Source organism: Lampetra planeri, chromosome 30 (genome assembly GCF_965212315.1).
Source record: "Lampetra planeri chromosome 30, kcLamPlan1.2.h2, whole genome shotgun sequence".
NCBI lineage: Eukaryota > Metazoa > Chordata > Hyperoartia > Petromyzontiformes > Petromyzontidae > Lampetra > Lampetra planeri.
Genome location: NC_136136.1, coordinates 307573 through 326281, shown reverse-complemented (window position 1 = coordinate 326281; position 18709 = coordinate 307573). Strand labels below are relative to the sequence as shown.

Genomic DNA, 18709 nt, shown 5'->3' with positions numbered 1-18709 from the left:
TACATTATCTCTCTTACAAAGGGAAGCTGGGTAACCATGTTTACATAGAGACGTAGATTTGCAGTTCGATTATATGTACAGGATTGGAAAACTGTTTATTTTCAGGTTAATATTTTTTGAATTCTTGCATTCACTAGACAGTATAATGTAGATGTTTTACATATAAAGTCTAATCATCGGAATGAACAACCACGGATAACAGTTGTGCTACTGTGCACACACTCTTTAGCATGTGTGAATCGGGTTCATTTGTGAATCGGGACCATTTGAACGAGACTTGCAATGGAAACATTCAAAATATGCTGGATACTTCTGCTGTATATGTTTGGGGTGGGTAATGTAGAAATGGTATCAGGTTCGCTGGATAAATACGATGGATAAGGAATTGTGCTTGGGATATCAACGCAAACACAACATCCATGGGGAGCGGTAGTGTAGTGGTTAGCGCACTGCCATACGAACCCGGCGACCCGAGTTCGATTCCCGCTCACGGTCAGCACCAGTGACGATTATCTGAACCGGTCCTGGGCCTACCCTAGGTCGACTCGGCCTCAAATGAATACTTGGTGCGGTGTGTAAAACATCAACAATCTGGGGAGATAAAGGCGGTCGGGGGTGGTGCAGATCCCCCACCCCCTCGTGTACCGTGCCAGCCTCCATGCTCGTTTACAGAACTGGGCCGAATAGTCTGTTGAGGCTCTGAGGGAAACCTTTGTCTATTTACACAAACTATATATTGGGCATGTGATTGAATTTATGTTTATTTTCAAAACTGAATATACAATGGTAATTGAAATAACCCGAGCGAATCATTCTGATTAAGCGCACCTTGAATCCTTACTCAAAGCCATATCCAAAAGGGAACGAGAAGACACAGGCAAAGGTTTGTCTTCGGTTGACCAATAACGCATGGATGATTCTGGTGATATCACCACAGTGTGCAAATGGTTTTCTTATACCACAAGTACAAAAGCATTTTGCTTTAGTCATTAGGTCTAATGTGATTTTGCACCAGTGCATTGTCAGCAGAGGGTAGTGCACCAATATTCACTGATGATCTTTACAATGGTCCAACTTCGATGCTCCTCACCTTTACCAAACTGTAATGACGAGCATGGTGAGAGTGTCCATATAACGCCCACAACCTGCACGGTATGAAGAGGCCCTGAGGCCTTATCCAGTAATAGATTGGCAAATATTGCATTGACCATTAAGACTACCGATCCCCATAATATCACACTATCACACAATTTTGCTAAATATCACGATGGTGGATTCACAAATGGTTGTTGCTTGATTGTGATTGCCTATAAGCCACCTCCACAGACCTCAAATAAGTATCATTATTATTATTCTGCGTGTTTACCCAAGAAAGCCTGAGTCTCAAGAATATGTTGAGGGTCCTGTCAAGTATTCACAGAAGGGGAAGATGTTATGTATCAACTCAATTGAGTAATTTGCAGGTCTTTTCCAGTTGGCCAACACCAGTTATATTGTATGTTGGTCTTTTTCGGTATGGGAGGAAACCGGAGAACCCGGAGGAGACCTTTTCAGAACAGGGGGAGAAGATACAAACTCCACGCAGAAAGGTGCCCGAGTCGGGACTCTAACCCAGGGGCTTCTAGCAGTGAGGGACACGGGTTACCACTACGTCACTCTGCCACCCTTACAACGGTTAAATCAACTGCAGTACATGTCTCGTGAAATTGTATCATATAAACCATGTGTGTGTTTTCACCCACATAAATCATAACACAATAGAAAACTCGGCAATGTGGGGGACGAACATTGCAGATCCATCTTTGGGAATTATATCTACAAAGACACTTAACCTAACCATGAAACATTTGTGGATGATGGGATAAATTTGCTTTCAAACTCCACTTTTTTGCAAAAAAATCACGGATAATAGGAAGTAGATTTTCAATGGTTTGGACAATACTTTCAGATAATTGCAGATACTGTTATTTGAGTTTTTACAGATCCTAAAGCTCCTACGGATAATGGGTAATAAGGTCACAGTTGAGATTAGTTTGAATGTACAATACAAATCCTGAATTGAAAACTAAATATAGTTTTGGAAAAAATGTGTTTTAAAAAGATCTGTCCTCTAAAATCTAAAAGTGCACCGTGGTGTATGCGAAAGGTGAATGTCCAGGTGACACGAGGTGATACTTAAGAACGAATGGGGTACTGAGTGTAGCTGCCAGAACTGCATGCCCAGAGGAGATACATAGCCTCTAAAGCACGAGGGCACATCACCTAAATATGATGCGCTTTCTTAATCTGTCATCTGCCTAATGTTCACACACAGCAGGATACGGTATTTGCATGCAGTGTGTGGTATTAGCAAACAATTTTATAATGCGTGATATTATGGGGAGCGGTAGCGTAAGGTTAGCGCAATGCACGACGAACCGGGCCGCCCCAGGTCGATTCCTGCTCACGGCCATCATCGGTGACAAACATATCGGAACTGGTCCCGGGCCTCATCTAGGTCAACTCAGCCTTAAATGAGCACCTGGTGTGGTGTGTAAAAACATCATCACTGGGGTGCTGGCCACCAACCCCCTCGTGTGCCATGACAACCTTAATAACGTGCTCGCTAACAGCACTCACCCAAACAGCCGATTGAAGGCCATATGGGGGCCTTTGTCTTCAATTAGCAAAAGAGACGGTAGCGAAACTTTGGCTGAGTGACTTCAGCTTTATTCACTGAAGTGTTGCCTTTTATTGCCCCATCAAACTATACATTGTGTTTACACATACAGATATACAGTTACACGTGTGCTTCTGTGCCAATGACCCTTTGGAGTCAAACTCACAAGGCAGTATTGCATTTGCCAGGTGTATGATAACATACCACATCATATAGGCTGAATACATTTATCCTCTGCACATACATAACACTACAGTACTGTGGTTCTCATATACGAGTGTGGGCATATAGATGTACATATGATCACATTGAGCATGGTATATTCGGTACTTTTACGCAGGGTATTTAAATAATAAGTGTGAGGAATTGATACCATAGCTTGGGGGAAACCCACGTAAAAAGGCATCTATTGATTGAATATAGTGCCGCTCAATAATTGGGAGTAGTTTCCACGTTGTCACATGATAGAAGGTCTCAACCTTGTGTCTGCTATCAAGTGCTTTGTTACGCACTCTTTTGCGTTCTCATCCATGGGTCAAAGTACTCTGCAAAAACAAGCCGAAGACAAAGCATCATGTGAGACCGCCCTTCTAAAACAAGCTTCCTCCCTCACACGAATACAGGTGCTTTAGTTAATTAATGGGAAACAAACAAAATAATATTCACAACGAGAAAGCCAACGAACCCCTTCTTGGGTAAGAGCACAGAGTCAACACTGTCGAGATCATGGGTTCGAATCGAGCAGCCAACGGTGATTAAACCATTTTTTCAAGAGTAGTGCGTTGATGTCTTCAACCTGGTTATAACAGTAGCTGAGCAAACTTCTGATTCGCACATATATCTGACTGAGCTCCTTATATTGAATGAATACTCTTAATTGAAGGGAGTATGAGATGGAGTGCCCTTTGGTATCTTGGTAAGAGAGATAGAGGAGAAATCACCTGGAAGGATGGAATTACGCTTCAATTCCTTGATTGACAGCGTCTCGAGGTGCGTGATACTAAATGTACTAGGATCACGTTATCCCTACGGCCATTAAAGGTGCTTCAATTCACCGTGGAATCCCCGAGTACCTCAGCTCATGATCCCTCCGAAGTAATGTAAATAAGTACCACTTTGTAAGGAAGTCGACAACAGTGGTTGTACTGTGGATAGACTCGCCCCCACCATAGCAATGTTGCATTTCAATCACTGGCTCAGGGTAGTAAACAGTGGACATTCAGGGCAATAAATAACTTTGACTTTGACTTTTAAGCTCTGTTTTTTTGCCTCAGAAGTGGCAGCCCTGATCTGACTGAAGGAGCACAATTGGTATATGCCTGGATCCTGCTTTGGCAATATACAATATCTGACATTGGCTCAAGGCTGCTGAGAGAGATGATGAATGTCCCAAGCTCACTGGAGCGGGGAGAATGTTGACTTGACTATTGACTTTGTCATAAATTACCAAAAAGGGAGTGCAAGAACATATAAATAATTGATTAAGTACATTTTCTACATGATGTCTACGTTGTTTCATAACATTATTTATTTACATAGGATTTGAGACCTAGAAAATTCACCACACATTCAATATAGTACTGTAATATGAATGCAGGAGCAGTGATAGCAATCACGGTGGAATAAGAGGTGGGGGAGAGACTACGTGTGGGTGGTGGTGGCCGTAGCTTTCGACAATGTTCCATCAACTACAGAATGTGGGAATTCGTGTTCTTTATCTACGGTTGCCGATTCAACGCTGTACATTCGCGTGCATCAGTCCACTGATAAATAATTAAAAAGTAAGGCCTCCTGCTTCAAAATTAATTACACTACGAAGAATAACGCATCAGAGGAAGTGTCTCACAGAAAATCAAGTAATAAATAGCATCAAAGGGATTATTACTTGCACGTAATGTTTTCTTATTTCTAATTATTAGTGTCGGTACAGTACGTTTGAGCATTCACGAGAGACGCCAAATGGCCACGTAAGTGAACCGCGCCTCACTAACCGGGCCCCCTCAACCACATTCGAATCTAGCGGCCGCCCTGGTTATTACTGTGGTTGTAACCATAATCAAAGTGGATGTTAAAGATCCAATTATGGCATTTGCAAGAGTAGGCCATTGCGTGTCGGTATCACGGTCCAAATTTGCCAAATTAAAAAAAATCCCACAAAATGCTCAATTGGGATTATACATACCAATAATCGCCCCCTACTGGTGGACTAATGCCTCAGGTCACTCTTGCAAACGGGACTATCCTGGTATCTGGAGTTCTCAATAAACTTGAAGGCATGGATCCCAGCAGGAGACATGACGCTTCACGAATGTGCACCACAATGACCTGCACACTGCAGTCAATGGGGGCGATCTGGACTGAGGCTCATGGCACGCAGGCAGCACATCAACGTGGCAGCACAACAACGTGGCAGCACAACACCGTGGCAGCTCATGCGAGCGGCTGTTTGGAACAGCAGCCTCCCGTGCGCTCTTTTCACTGCGTGTTTCATTTTAACTTCGGCTTATTACAGCGACGATCCATTTGTTGTATGTGGAGCCAGTGCTGATGCGGATTTCCATTTGCCCTGAGCATGACTTTAAAAAAAAAATTCGTGTCTATTTCCTCTTTCATTTGCACGTAATGTGCCCTCCTCACTTTACACAGGCTCTCAACCCCCTTTGCGCATCACCTCTGCACAGATTGTCATGTCTACCATGGTGCAGGAGTTTGCTAATTGGTGCCCGTTGGTAGATACATCATCTTATATTTTATGACCGACTTTATTCCAATCGGCCCATGGATGTTATGTCATGAGGTGAATAAACCTATTTATGGAATTCTCACAGCCAACAGAGCACCGCATCACATTGGGGAACGGCCCAAGAAGAGAACACTACAGAACCACTGCTGAAGTCACTTTAAGTGGGGGTTCTCTCAACTAACAATGGGCAGCAGATCTGGGCTTGCCTGCACGAACAATGGGCAGCAGATCTGGGATAGTCTGCACTAATGGGCAGCCGATCTGGGCTAGCTTGCACTAAGTCAACACCCACAGCTGACATAAAAAGCAGCGACTTTGTAAATCTTTAATGTACAGATGGTGATGAGGGTGAGGTCTGTGTTTACATGGTATTCCTCCTACGTGCCATGTTGTAAGGTTCACTCATTTTAGTGTTAAAACAAGCAGTAGCAACAAAACATGCGCAATTTCTTGTTGCATAGCCTTCGACTACAGAACATTTCCCAAACATTCGCTCATTCATTGTCTCGCCGCTTTAAAAGCTCGTGTAAAAACCTCAACAGCAGAAACATCTCAAATAAATATTTTCACTTTATACACTTTACTAATTTTATCCACCGAATATTAAAAATGTACATTGTACAATTTAACACCTTTTTTTAAACCAGCTCTGTGATATCGTGTTGGCAGATGTTCAGCGACGAGCTGTGTAAGTATAGGTAGGAAGATGATCTTGCTCTGGCTGCTGTGTGAATACAATCAACACAGAGCGTTGACGATTAGCAGGGAATCGGTGCTGAATGACTGAAGAAAATCTAGAATTAAGCCCTGCTCAACAGTCTGTGACCAGGCCAAGGCCCCCTGTGGGTCTGACGTTACGAACCGACCTTGAGCTGCTGTGGTGCAAGACAGACCGCGACACACGTTGTCTGAAGACCACGTCCGCTAACCAAGCCGGGCGGCGGGTCCGAGGACGCTCCTGCTGCTGCTGCTGCCTGGCTCGGCACTAAATGAAGGAACTGCAAAAGCCAGACATGGATTTATAACATTTGGAGCCAACTGTTTGAATTTGCCGCATTGGCATATACACTTCCCATTTCCATTTTGCAATAGTGAGAAGTGTTTACTTGTTTCAATATTGCCACTGAAATACAAATGTGAAAAACACACTGCTGTTGAAGATTTAGATCAAGAGAGCGAGGTGACGTGCTTGTCTCCAGCCCCTGGGGACGGCCAGACCAATCGCTCGGTGGGTGGCCGGTGACATGATGCACAACAGCAGCCTCGTTACAGACACCAAAACCAAGAAGTCGAGGGGGTGCCTTGACCGGGCGTCAGGGCTGCACGCCTCCTCCCAGACGAACGGCGCCGCACGCTGGAACGCTCTCGTTGTGGTTGCATCCACGTGGTTCTGTACTCCCTCTGAGGTGACCTCTCCAGGGAGAGGTCTCGGAATGTTTGGCAAGGGAGGACACGTCTGATGTACTGTAGATGCGTACAGGGGAAGAATGGATGACGTGTGTTGCATCCAAGTCGACCGCTGGAATATAACACAGCCGACTGTTGCCATTCGTCTAAACCGTACGTAGTGGTCGCTTGTATACCTGTTCTGTGTTTCTACCTTTGCTTTGTTGAAAATATAAATAAAATAAAAACCTAATGATCGCAGAGCAGGGTTGTTAATCTAGGTTTTCTCCACTGCCCACTTGTTACACGGGACTATGGCATTAAACCCGACCAATATCGACTGGGAATTCGTCAACATCCGGCAGATACGAAACCCGAACAGCTGAAAACGAGAAAAGGGCTTTCATTTGCAAACTCACGCCACGTTCACCATCACGGCGGGATGTCCCGCAGGAAAACTCCGTTACAACGAAGTCTTCGCATCGTTTGTTCCTGGGGCGTGCATGTGTGCCGACGAACTCAGTCACGGAGGTGAGCAGATCCATTGTAGGGTTTCGTTAAGCTACTGAATCTGACAAACTCCCCGCAATGGTTCTTCCAACACTCGGCGCATTTCGGCGTGCCTGCTAACTGGTACATGCTGCACATCCACTAATTTACCATCAAGTCGAGAACTTCTGGTAAAGGCTTTAAATAATTGCTTGACATTGACGTATAGACCAGAGTGAGTTTAAGTGGAATGGAATTTGCGTATTAAGAGCCAGTCTCTTCAAGGGCACCACGTGCTCTGTTAACCACCCCCCCCCCCCCCCCCCCGTTAGTGCAGAAAACTTGGTCTTGCAAAACCTGGTCCCAAGAGCTCAACGATGTCCACATTTCATTACCGACCATTCTCACAGAAATCGGACACCGTGATTATTAATTCGTGAAAAGTTTTGTAAAGTCGGTCTTCGACCGCTCCTGTTGAGAGGCTGGTGCTTCTTGAGACGACGGTGTGGTAGGCGTTTGGAGCACGGTGACTCTCCCCGCTTCCGAGGGGGGGGGGAGGGGGGTACATTGTTTTAATCAGGACGACTGCACCAGGCTGGTGAGTCTCTTGGAGGTCAAGGATTTCCCCTGCAAAACAAAGATGTTCGAGAATAATTAGCTCTGTGCAATGACGCGGGTTTGACATTTCGATAAAGAGGCACACCTTTACACTCGGACTGCCACTCAAGCTGACCCGAGCGTCCCCTTCACTCTACCCTCATCCACTCCACGAGATGCCCTTTGCGTTGGGTCGTTGAGCTGCGTCCTTAGCACCTGCAACTCGGAGGCGATTTTACGAATCGTGGTAGAAGCAAACCACGTCTATATGCACTCATGTCAGAGTGGATGACCGCTGAGATGAGATCATATTGATTGTGATCAGTGAGGACATGGATAGGCCTTCAATTATCAATGTGTAGAACATGAGTGATGATGAAAATTTACTTTTCAAATGCTGTACATGGTGATAGACCTGGGAAATTCACTGTCCACAGTGATAAGAGGAATGCTTTTTGTAAAGATGTAAGACCAAAAATGCCTTTGCTAAACGTAATTTTGTGTGATTGTGTCCCAAGCTGAAATTTTGTTACCAAGGGACTGACAAATGATACTGAATTTTGTATGCAAATGACAATATTATACAGTTAGACAAATACATTTAAAAACCTGGTGAATAGCATAAATATAATATATGGATAAGGCTGGCCTTTATTTAAATTAGCAATTAAAACATTCTCGAAAAGAACCCATCGCTTGGTGCTAAATATAAATAAATATAATTGCCATCTGGTATCCTTCCCCTTGCACCAGCCTCACCTGGTGACTAATGTGGGCCCCGAGGGGGTGCAGAGCCCTGCGTCTGTTTGACTGTGGGGCTCGAGGGACTGTAGCAAGGTGGAGGTGATGACGTCGCCGTCGTCGTCGCCGCCGTAATAACGCATTTTTAAATGACTCTCGCAAGACCGCAATGAGACCGACGGGACATTGTTGGTACTGACAGGTGAAGGTCGAGAGGTCACCACGGATAACATGGCCATCGCTTCCTTCCTTTTCATAGATTCCACGGCTGATGCAAAGCTATCATTTGACCTACAACGTCTGGCTTTAGGTCTTCCCCATTGGTCACAAACATCGGGTAATGACGTCAACTTGCAACGCGCCGCACATCATTAGCTCGCTCTCCAAGAGAGAGAAAATTACCTTGAGGCGCGAGGAACCACAGACATGTGGGAAGAAGGCAGACACGCCGTGAGCCGGCACCAACAAATGCCCAAGCTCTTCGGTCCTCTATATATTAAAGTGTTATCAGCCAATTCATGAGTGCTTAAGTGTGGAATAAACCGAAGCACCTGGAGAAACTCCACGTGTTCTCCGGGGGGAAACGCTATCCCACACTCGCTCTGGTCATCCTCGCATGAAGCTTTTAGCTGTTCATCGAACAAAGATGGTCACTGCATCACGACCTTTCAGATGCACTTCTGCGGCCGTCAGGAACGCTCTTCCTTCCGAAATTAGGGCGCCGTTGGAGCTATGCACTTTTCAATCATCCAGATTGAAAACTCATTTCTTTTGAACCGCTTTATGTGTTTTGTTTGTTGTCCTTCCCCCACACCTCCAACTAGCATAGTTGGCTACGTACAGCGCGAAAGAAGTTCAACATACATACAGAGAAGATGGAATCCACACTTTGCAGCCAAATAAGAGTCGTCTACAAACACGGTCATGGGATGGCCGTGTGGGGCGTGGAATCTTTGCCAATGCACTGCAGTTCTGTGATTAGGGTTACGGTTTGGAAACGGGATACGTGTGTTAACCTCCTCTCCCCCACTATGTTTTCAACGCTTTAGATTTGAAGCTTCGTGACTGCAGGGATTCATACTCTTTGGTTTTTTCCAAAGAGTATTTCAACGCTTTGTTGACATGTTTAATTCCAGACTTCCAAGTTGCTTAGTCTATCCCATGAACTTCCTAATATCTGCTCTGTAAGCACTCAATGCTGCGACTAAGAATAATGTTGAACAAATCATTTGGTGATGCTGCTGTTGGTGGCAGTGGTGCACTAACCACCAAAAACAAACTCAACACCATTCGTTAATAACAATGTGTGTGGTCTTAATAGGAAAATATCACACAGGTAACGTTTCGGGCAATGGCCCTTCTTCATTGCATACAGAGCAGCCAATGATAATGTTGGACGTTAATACTCTATTGTAGCAAGAGCAATAACGCTAACAAAATAGGCGAAAGCCTACGTGTTAAACCAAAATAACACTGTTGTAATATGATTATTACTTCACGATGATACTGAAATGTAACCTGACTTTTGCAGTTTGTACATGTTATTGAAAATGCTACTGAAATGTCATCGTATTTTTGGTTCATGCATATCAAACATAAAACTATTAACAGTGATAGGAAAAAAGTGATTACTTTAAAGATAATACATCATAAAAAAAGCAAATACTCATGTTGTGTAGAAGATTAAATGGAAATAAATAATAGAAGATTGCTAGCAAATAAAATCACAAGTAAAAATGCTACTTTCATCATGTATCGTTGTTCCAAAAAAACACATTCTTATACTTTATGAATTAAAACACTACTAGGAGTGACTCTGGTCCTTTCATTGATAACACAGCAACGCATAAATCAACGGTGAACACGATCCCTGCAATAACACTACGCTGCTATTCGTAAGCAATGATTACCGTTAATCTTATAATGTATATTCGGTCACTGAGAACAACTCGTTTTGTACACGAATGGTGTGAAATTGTTTCATTGCGGTCGTGATGTATCGTCACACACACACGCGCACGTGGTGGGGGGCGATATATAATTACTGGGTGACCGCTGCGATCTCCACTCGGCAGGAACCAACCAAGCACCATGCACGGCCTGCAGCCACGTGGAGCTACTGCGGGGCTGCAGTCCATGCACAGAAGCCACTAGAGCCGTGCACTTTTAAATCTAGATTGAGATCTCATTTATTTAGAACTGCTTTTCGCGTTTAGCTTGTTGTCCTTCCCATGCACCTCGGATTAGCACGGTTGGCTACGTACGGTGCAAAAGAAGTTCAACATACATACAACCGCACACTTGGGAGATTCATCTCCAGTTATGGAGGATGTTACAATTCACCCCGGCGGCACACACACACATCACATGACATGCATGATCCGTTTTCATCACTCCTTCTCCTCAGTGGGCGTCTTCTTTCATTCCTTGGCTGTCTGCTCCTTCACTATTTTTGACCATTGGCCATTGTTTTGTTCTACTTTCCTGAACAGTTTGCTATGACGTATTTCACCTGTGCATGCTCTCTAAGCCACGTGGTCCTCCTCCTGTCTCTCAAAGCAATTCCGAGCGTGCATTCTTCCATACTTCCCTTGTGCACCTTTCATTTTATGTTCCAATTTTCGGTTTAATGACCACGTTTCTGAGCTGTACTTTGTACCATACGCCATTAGAGAATGCAGTGATTGGTAGCCTATCTCACAAGATGTTTACTATGAAGAAGGATCATTCCCCCAAAACGTTGCCGATCATGTGCGAGTTTATATTTCGGGCCACAGTGTTATTGACGAGCATGTCGAGTTCGGTATCTTGCTTAGAGATGTACATCTTGCTTACCGTGCACTCTTTCTGCAAATGCAGTTCGGGGACTGAACAGAGAATGGGCCGATGGGCAGAAAGTGCACCGCAGTAAAACACCCCATGAGAGAGACACTGGACAGCTGCTGTCTGCACTTAGAATCACATACGAGATGTCCCATGTTCGAGCGCACGGTGAAGCATGCAGTCCTGTGCATCTCGATGGCCTTTGGTCCAATCTAAAGATTACGTATGTGCTGAACATGCATGCGTAACATCCTGGGTGCACGTACACATCACTCACGAACGTATATTTTCAATAGCGCTTTGGATGCAACGATAACTGCAATCGTGTTGGTGGATTGGCGCCGATGTCAAATTTGCACGAGACACTTGCAGGGCAATGGGTCGTGAATGATGGTGCTGAAACGTTGTTACTCGTTCAACAGAAAATACATTCGTCAGCACAGAGTCGCCAACGTTGTTTTCCACGTGTTGTTTCTTTATGATCGTGCAAGATGAGACAACACAAGTGTCACCGACAACGGTATTTAAACGAGACCGTGTTTAAGCGTGATGCTTCGGGTGTAATGGTGAATTATCTTTTTTCAAATGCTAATAATTTTAATCAAGCGAGATGCTATATTGCGAGCCCTTGCACTCTGGTGAATCTTGTAAAAAAGAAGACACGCGTACATTAAATTGAATAAGATGAATAGGTGCATTAGCAAGAGGAATTTCTATTCCATGCTCTGACCTATTTAGCTCTGAACCGATTGAATTTCACATCACTGCTCCAGACTACAAACCCTGCTGGTCTACTTAAAACCTATGTCTCATGTAAATAAATAAATAAATAGGTAGAAAACTTCTAATCCAGAGAAGCTTGTTTGGCTGACATGTCAGTTCTGCCCTTTCCTACTCTTTGCATTAGCTACGCACAGTCACTCAAGCGGCAACATTTTATTTTAAGAGGATGGATACAGTGACGGGAAGACTGATTGAATGGATGTGCAGGCAGACAGATACAGGTAGGAGTCATAATAATAAGTGCAGGTGGTAATCGACCAAGTCAGAGGCGCGTAGTAAGGCAGGCAGCCAAACAGACAGAGAGATGGCAAAGATAGACAGCTAAGGTCGGTACTAGATAGACAGATTAACGTCCATGTATTAGCTCTTTGTTAATCTACTCCTGGATGAGGGCCTCCCCACGCTGTACAGGTGGCAGTGATTATTTGACCACACTTCACCATGCCGGCCAGTGTAGGCTGGTGAAGGTAGGGAGTATAGATTGAGAACAGTGCAGTACAACAATGGATTTTGCTGCATTGCCCTCTGCTCACCACGTGGTCCAGCAGAAGCCCACAGCACCTGTTTCCTCATGCTTAGTTTCCGAATTATGACGAGAATCTGGTGCACTCCAGGTATTTTGATCAAGGACAAGATAAATACATACACACATGCGCACCTACACACGCACGTCAATATATATATAGGTGAAGTCATAAATAACATCAATTCATTCGTTGGCAAAGAGAATTAGTCAAGAAACACCAGGAATGGGTGAAATTCAGCCTGTCGGGAAATCTGTCACATCCAATCGGCCGTACGCATGACTTAACATCTTTCTCCGGCAACACGCGCCTGCCAGCATGCATTATTGAGGCTCTCAACACATCACGGAACCAAGGGCAAAAACTCGTGAGACCACGAGCGAGGAGCAAGCCAGTCCTAGGACAAAGAGAGGAATCGTGTCGTTGTCTTTAAAAACAAGAGAAGGAGCAGGTTCAATGAACGGGATGCGCACTTGCACTGCGCTTCGTGGCGCTGCATAAACACAGAAAAGAGTTCCCCAAGTCTCAGTCAGTTGTTTGATTGCGGTCTGAATGACGTCGCGAGCTTTCAAATAAAAATGCCAAGTCAGTTCCGGTATCCACATTTTACTCTGTTTCATTTAAAATCTTCACGCCCTTTGCCTTAACGCTGTTTCAGTTACCAACAGGGTTTTTAGCTCTTTTTCTTGCTGGAAAGTCGGCCGTGAATGTACGAATGTTTTTGTGTATTTGTTTGGTTGTTGATGTTGTCGAGCGGACTACATGGGAATGAATATGATCGTATTGCTCACGTAACGATTCTGTCGCAAATTAACCTGGAGAAAAATCCACGTGACCACGGGGAGAGAAACATGTAAACTCCAAATATACAGCAGGCGTCACGCTCGAACTCACGACCTCCTGTATACCAGGCGAGGTGGTTAACATCTCGCCACCACGGCGCCCAACTGATATTAGCCGTGGCCAGAATTCGAACTCATCTTACTGAGTTCACAGCGCAATGCGTGAAACCAATGCGCCCACGCTCCATGCTATGTGCATATATTTTGTGTAAATCATAACTAATAAAATCTTACACGCATGATCAGATACATGTGTCGTGAACATAAGATTTGATTTTGATTGGTGAATCAATGCATAATTACTTGCTTACTAAATATACTGAGAAGTGCCATGTGACTTCAGTTCAACTCAGTTGGAAGGATAACAGTGTCAATCATGGCATTGCGAGTGTGAGATTTAACGGTGTGCGAGCGTGCACGTGTGTGACCTTATACTCGGTCTATAGTCTATAAATAAACAATAACCGACGTGATGTCGTCTACCGGTGTCCCCTATCCGATTTCACACGAAACTATTATTTCAGGTGTTTGCAGGGTCAAAGAACAGGTCAAAAGTGTTGCAACATTGATTTTTAGTTTCTAATTAGGCCAGGGACCCTTGAAAATAGTTATTGGGCGTGGAATCTGGCGCGGTGCATTTCTTCAGAAGCCGGGGATTTACAGAAAAGCTTCGAATTTTGTCTCATGCACAAAGTAGACCGCAGCGGAACCCTGAAGTGGAAAAGAACAGAAGTGACATCACTTCCTGTTGGTAAGTGTGAATGTGGCTTACACCTAAGCCTGCTTGCTTGTGAATATAAATGCTAAATATATACTTTTAAAATATATATAATACAGAACGTCCCAAGTGGCACAGCGGCACGCATTGCATGAACGGGTAATTGTATTTGCACGCCTCCCCAGCCCACGTGGGGTGAAGAGTATGAAGCGGACCGAGCCTTGTCCCACTCGTCACCGCTTGGGTGATTTTCTCAAACGAAGTTCGGTGGTCTTGCTCAAAGTCAAACTTAACGTGAAAACAAAGACGAGGAAGCGAGAATGGCAGCAGCAGCAGCAGCGAGGCAAGTGGCACATGTCACAAATTAGCCGGGCATCGTGCCAACAGGCGAGTTGTTCCCAGCGCGGATTTTCACGCGTCGAATGTGAACAACATTTTCACAGCCTGTGTTGTGTGTGTGGGGAGCGGTAGAGTAGCTGTTAGGATCTGCAATGTGATGGTGCTTGGCTTCAGGGTGCGACGTTGACAAGACGTTAACTACCTCGCCTGGTATACAGGAGGTCGTGGGTTCGATCCCGACCTTGATGCTGGTATATTTGGAGTTTGCATGTTCTCCCCTTGGTCGTATTCATTTGTCTCCGGGTCCTCGAGTTTTTCCCCCCACATTTGGAAACATGCGTATTTAAAGCAGTATTTGCCTGATATAAATGTACACATAAGCCACTTTGTTGAGCTATGCTTTGTGGCCAGGTTGCTTCTGAAAAGGAGCTACATAACTCAATAGGCCTTACCTGGTAAAATAAAAATCAAGGTAAAAAATATATTTCAGTGGTGATTGAGCTGCGTCCATAACTGCCCATCCCTTCCTCCACAATCCCAAGCCCAGTGTGCTGTGCTTCTTCTAATCGCCTGCTACATCTTGGTGGCAGCGCGGTGGTGGTCATCACGCTTGTGTCTTCTCATAGCTAGAAGCCCCTGGGCTCGATTCCTCAAGCGGGAGCCTCTCTGTGTGGAGTCAGCCAGTGGTACCCCCTGTTCTGCGCCGGTTTCCTCCGGGTTCTCCCAGCTTTGGGATTGGCTCCCCCAGCCCACGCCCCGCCCCCATACTCACCCTGCCCTCGTTCCCCCCCACCCTCCTCAGCTATATAAACCCGTGTTAGAGCCATCTATCTCTTTGACATATTTCAGCAACTGTCTTCGCTGTGTTTGTCCCCACCTGATGACGGACGCTTGTGTTGCGCCCGAAACGTCGTAATTTAATTTAGTTGTTTTCATTTTAATAGAATATTTTACCTACGTGACTTTACCGAATAAAACCAAAGAGTACAGTTGTCCACTCTCAATCGCATTCGGGCCCATTCCCATGCCATCTTGGTGGACTAAGATATCACAGTTTCTGGAGGTGCACTGCTCTGTATAAACAATTTGCAAGTATCAATTAATAATGTTTCCGCATGGTGTCCATTTTTATGTTTTAATTGACAACCAATCCCCCGCCGTGATAGTAAAATGTTCTACAGCTGCGAGAGCAACGGCAGTGGTGGTGTTTACCTTCTTCTTGGCTTGCAGAAGCTCCTGGTAAACGCTGGAGCGAAGGAACCGCGCGTAGCTGTCACTCTTCATCAGCTTGTATATGTGCTCCTGCCACGGGAGAATGAGGAGCGTGTCGTTATGCTCGAGAATTAAGATGCCCGTCTCGTGGTTGAATACACGAGGTGGGAATTCACTTGACGCGATGACAGCGCACGACCGATGTGCGTGTCACTCCTTTCATTTCTTTAACTTGCTATAAAAGTGTTTTATTTTTGAGATGCAAGTTTTTGTTTTTTAAACGGGGGTTTAAAACAACATTGCAGGTTTTTGTTAAATCCACACCGCCCACACCCCCACCGCTGCTGCGCCTTTGTCGACCCAGCAGCATTCATTGGCACACGACAATTAGTCACATGGGGCAAATGTGGGTATTCCCACCTGTTGCAGTACAACTGGTATTCCCACCTGTTGCAGTACAACTGGTATTCCCACCTGTTGCAGTACAACTGGTATTCCCACCTGTTGCAGTACAACTGGTATTCCCACCTGTTGCAGGACAACTGGTATTCCCACCTGTTGCAGTACAACTGGTATTCCCACCTGTTGCAGGACAACTGGTATTCCCACCTGTTGCAGTACAACTGGTATTCCCACCTGTTGCAGTACAACTGGTATTCCCACCTGTTGCAGGACAACTGGTATTCCCACCTGTTGCAGGACAACTGGTATTCCCACCTGTTGCAGGACAACTGGTATTCCCACCTGTTGCAGGACAACTGGTATTCCCACCTGTTGCAGGACAACTGGTATTCCCACCTGTTGCAGGACAACTGGTATTCCCACCTGTTGCAGGACAACTGGTATTCCCACCTGTTGCAGGACAACTGGTCAGCGTGGAAGAGTATGCCACATATCCTCTCAGTGGCTTCATCGATGACTTGCAGGGCAAGCTATGAAGCGATGTGTGCGTATGTTTGCTTGGGGTTTCAGGCGCTTTATTAACAGTAAGAGGGCATTATTAGGCAGGTTATAACCCCCTCGCAATTTTAAGATTTGTCATGATTGGAGGTCATGGCTCAGTTAGAGAATCGATTATGTTTTCATTTGTCTCGCTTTTTCTGCGAAGCTCGTTTGGTCCGTCATATGTTCACTTTCATCCTTTCTGTTAACCTCATTGTAGCAATAGCATGTAATGTATATACAGCTTAAATAAATCGTAAGTAATAAAATATTAAACGGATGAAGTGATGCATGCAAGGTTAATCAGTACAGGGCTAGACATTATAGTCGGCGCTTTTTTGTCTGTTTTTATAAGCACGGTTAGCACGGTTAGTACGGTTAGCACGGTTAGTACGGTTAGCACGGTTAGTACGGTTAGCATGGTTAGCACGGTTAGTACGGTTAGCATGGTTAGCACGGTTAGTACGGTTAGTACGGTTAGCATGGTTAGCACGGTTAGCACAATTAGCACGGTTAGCACGGTTAGTACGGTTAGCACGGTTAGTACGGTTAGTACGGTTAGCACGGTTAGTACGGTTAGCATGGTTAGCACGGTTAGTACGGTTAGCACGGTTAGTACGGTTAGCATGGTTAGCACGGTTAGTACGGTTAGTACGGTTAGCATGGTTAGCACGGTTAGCACAATTAGCACGGTTAGCACGGTTAGTACGGTTAGCACGGTTAGTACGGTTAGTACGGTTAGCACGGTTAGTATGGTTAGCACGGTTAGTACGGTTAGTACGGTTAGCACGGTTAGCACGGTTAGCACGGTTAGCACGGTTAGCACGGTTAGCACAATTAGCACGGTTAGCACGGTTAGTACGGTTAGCACGGTTAGTACGGTTAGTACGGTTAGCACGGTTAGTATGGTTAGCACGGTTAGTACGGTTAGCACGGTTAGTACGGTTAGCACGGTTAGCACGGTTAGCACGGTTAGCACGGTTAGCACAATTAGCGCGGTTAGCGCGGTTAGCGCGGTTAGCGCGGTTAGCGCGGTTAGCGCGGTTAGCGCGGTTAGCGCGGTTAGCACGGTTAGCACGGTTAGCACGGTTAGCACAATTAGCGCGGTTAGCGCGGTTAGCGCGGTTAGCGCGGTTAGCGCGGTTAGCGCGGTTAGCGCGGTTAGCGCGGTTAGCACGGTTAGCACGGTTAGCACGGTCTGAACAAAGATGTCATCGAGCTGTCATGGGAATATGTCAGTGACACCAGAGTCACCACCCATCAGGGTCAACACCCACCGATCCACACCCACCAGAGTCAACACCCACCAGTCAACACCCACCAGTCAACACCCACCAGTCACCACCCATCAGTCACCACCCATCAGTCAACACCCACCAGTCAACACCCATCAGTCAACACCCACCAGTCAACACCTACCAGTCAACACCCACCAGTCACCACCATCAGTCAACACCCACCAGTCAACACCCACCAGAGTCAACACCCACCAGTCAACACCCATCAGTCAACACCCATCAGTCAACACCCATCAGTCAACACCCATCAGTCAACACCCACCAGTCAACACCCACCAGAGTCACCACCCATCAGTCAACACCCACCAGTCAACACCCACCAGAGTCACCACCCATCAGTCAACACCCACCAGAGTCTACACCCATCAGTCACCACCCATCAGTCAACACCCACCAGAGTCAACACCCACTGGTCTTTATTAGTGATGGCCACGGGGTCTTAAATTTCAACAGAGCTGGCAGGACCTCTTTTAGAAGTGTCATTTAAAGGATGCACTGAGGAAGGCAACTTCCATCCAATGTTATATTTATTTCAGTCACGATTGTATGCTGTTTATGACCTTAATTGGTTCTCACTCACAATACTTGTCAGTGAGAACCAATAAACTGTTGT

General features: G+C 45.4%; 1 protein-coding gene across 2 annotated transcripts in view; it reads right to left on the bottom strand.

Moving 5' to 3' along the window:
* Nucleotides 1–2693: 2693 nt before the first annotated feature.
* The window catches only part of LOC144728752 (regulator of G-protein signaling 7-like), a 97567-nt gene continuing 81551 nt past the window's right edge, over nt 2694–18709 (bottom strand). For both annotated transcript variants that reach the window (XM_078608369.1, XM_078608370.1), the window contains 2 exons: nt 15857–15946; nt 2694–7904 (listed from right to left, as the gene is read on the bottom strand). In XM_078608369.1, the coding sequence (XP_078464495.1) occupies nt 7854–7904; nt 15857–15946 (141 nt within the window). In that variant the 3' untranslated portion in view covers nt 2694–7853. The remainder of the gene's footprint in view (nt 7905–15856; nt 15947–18709) is intronic.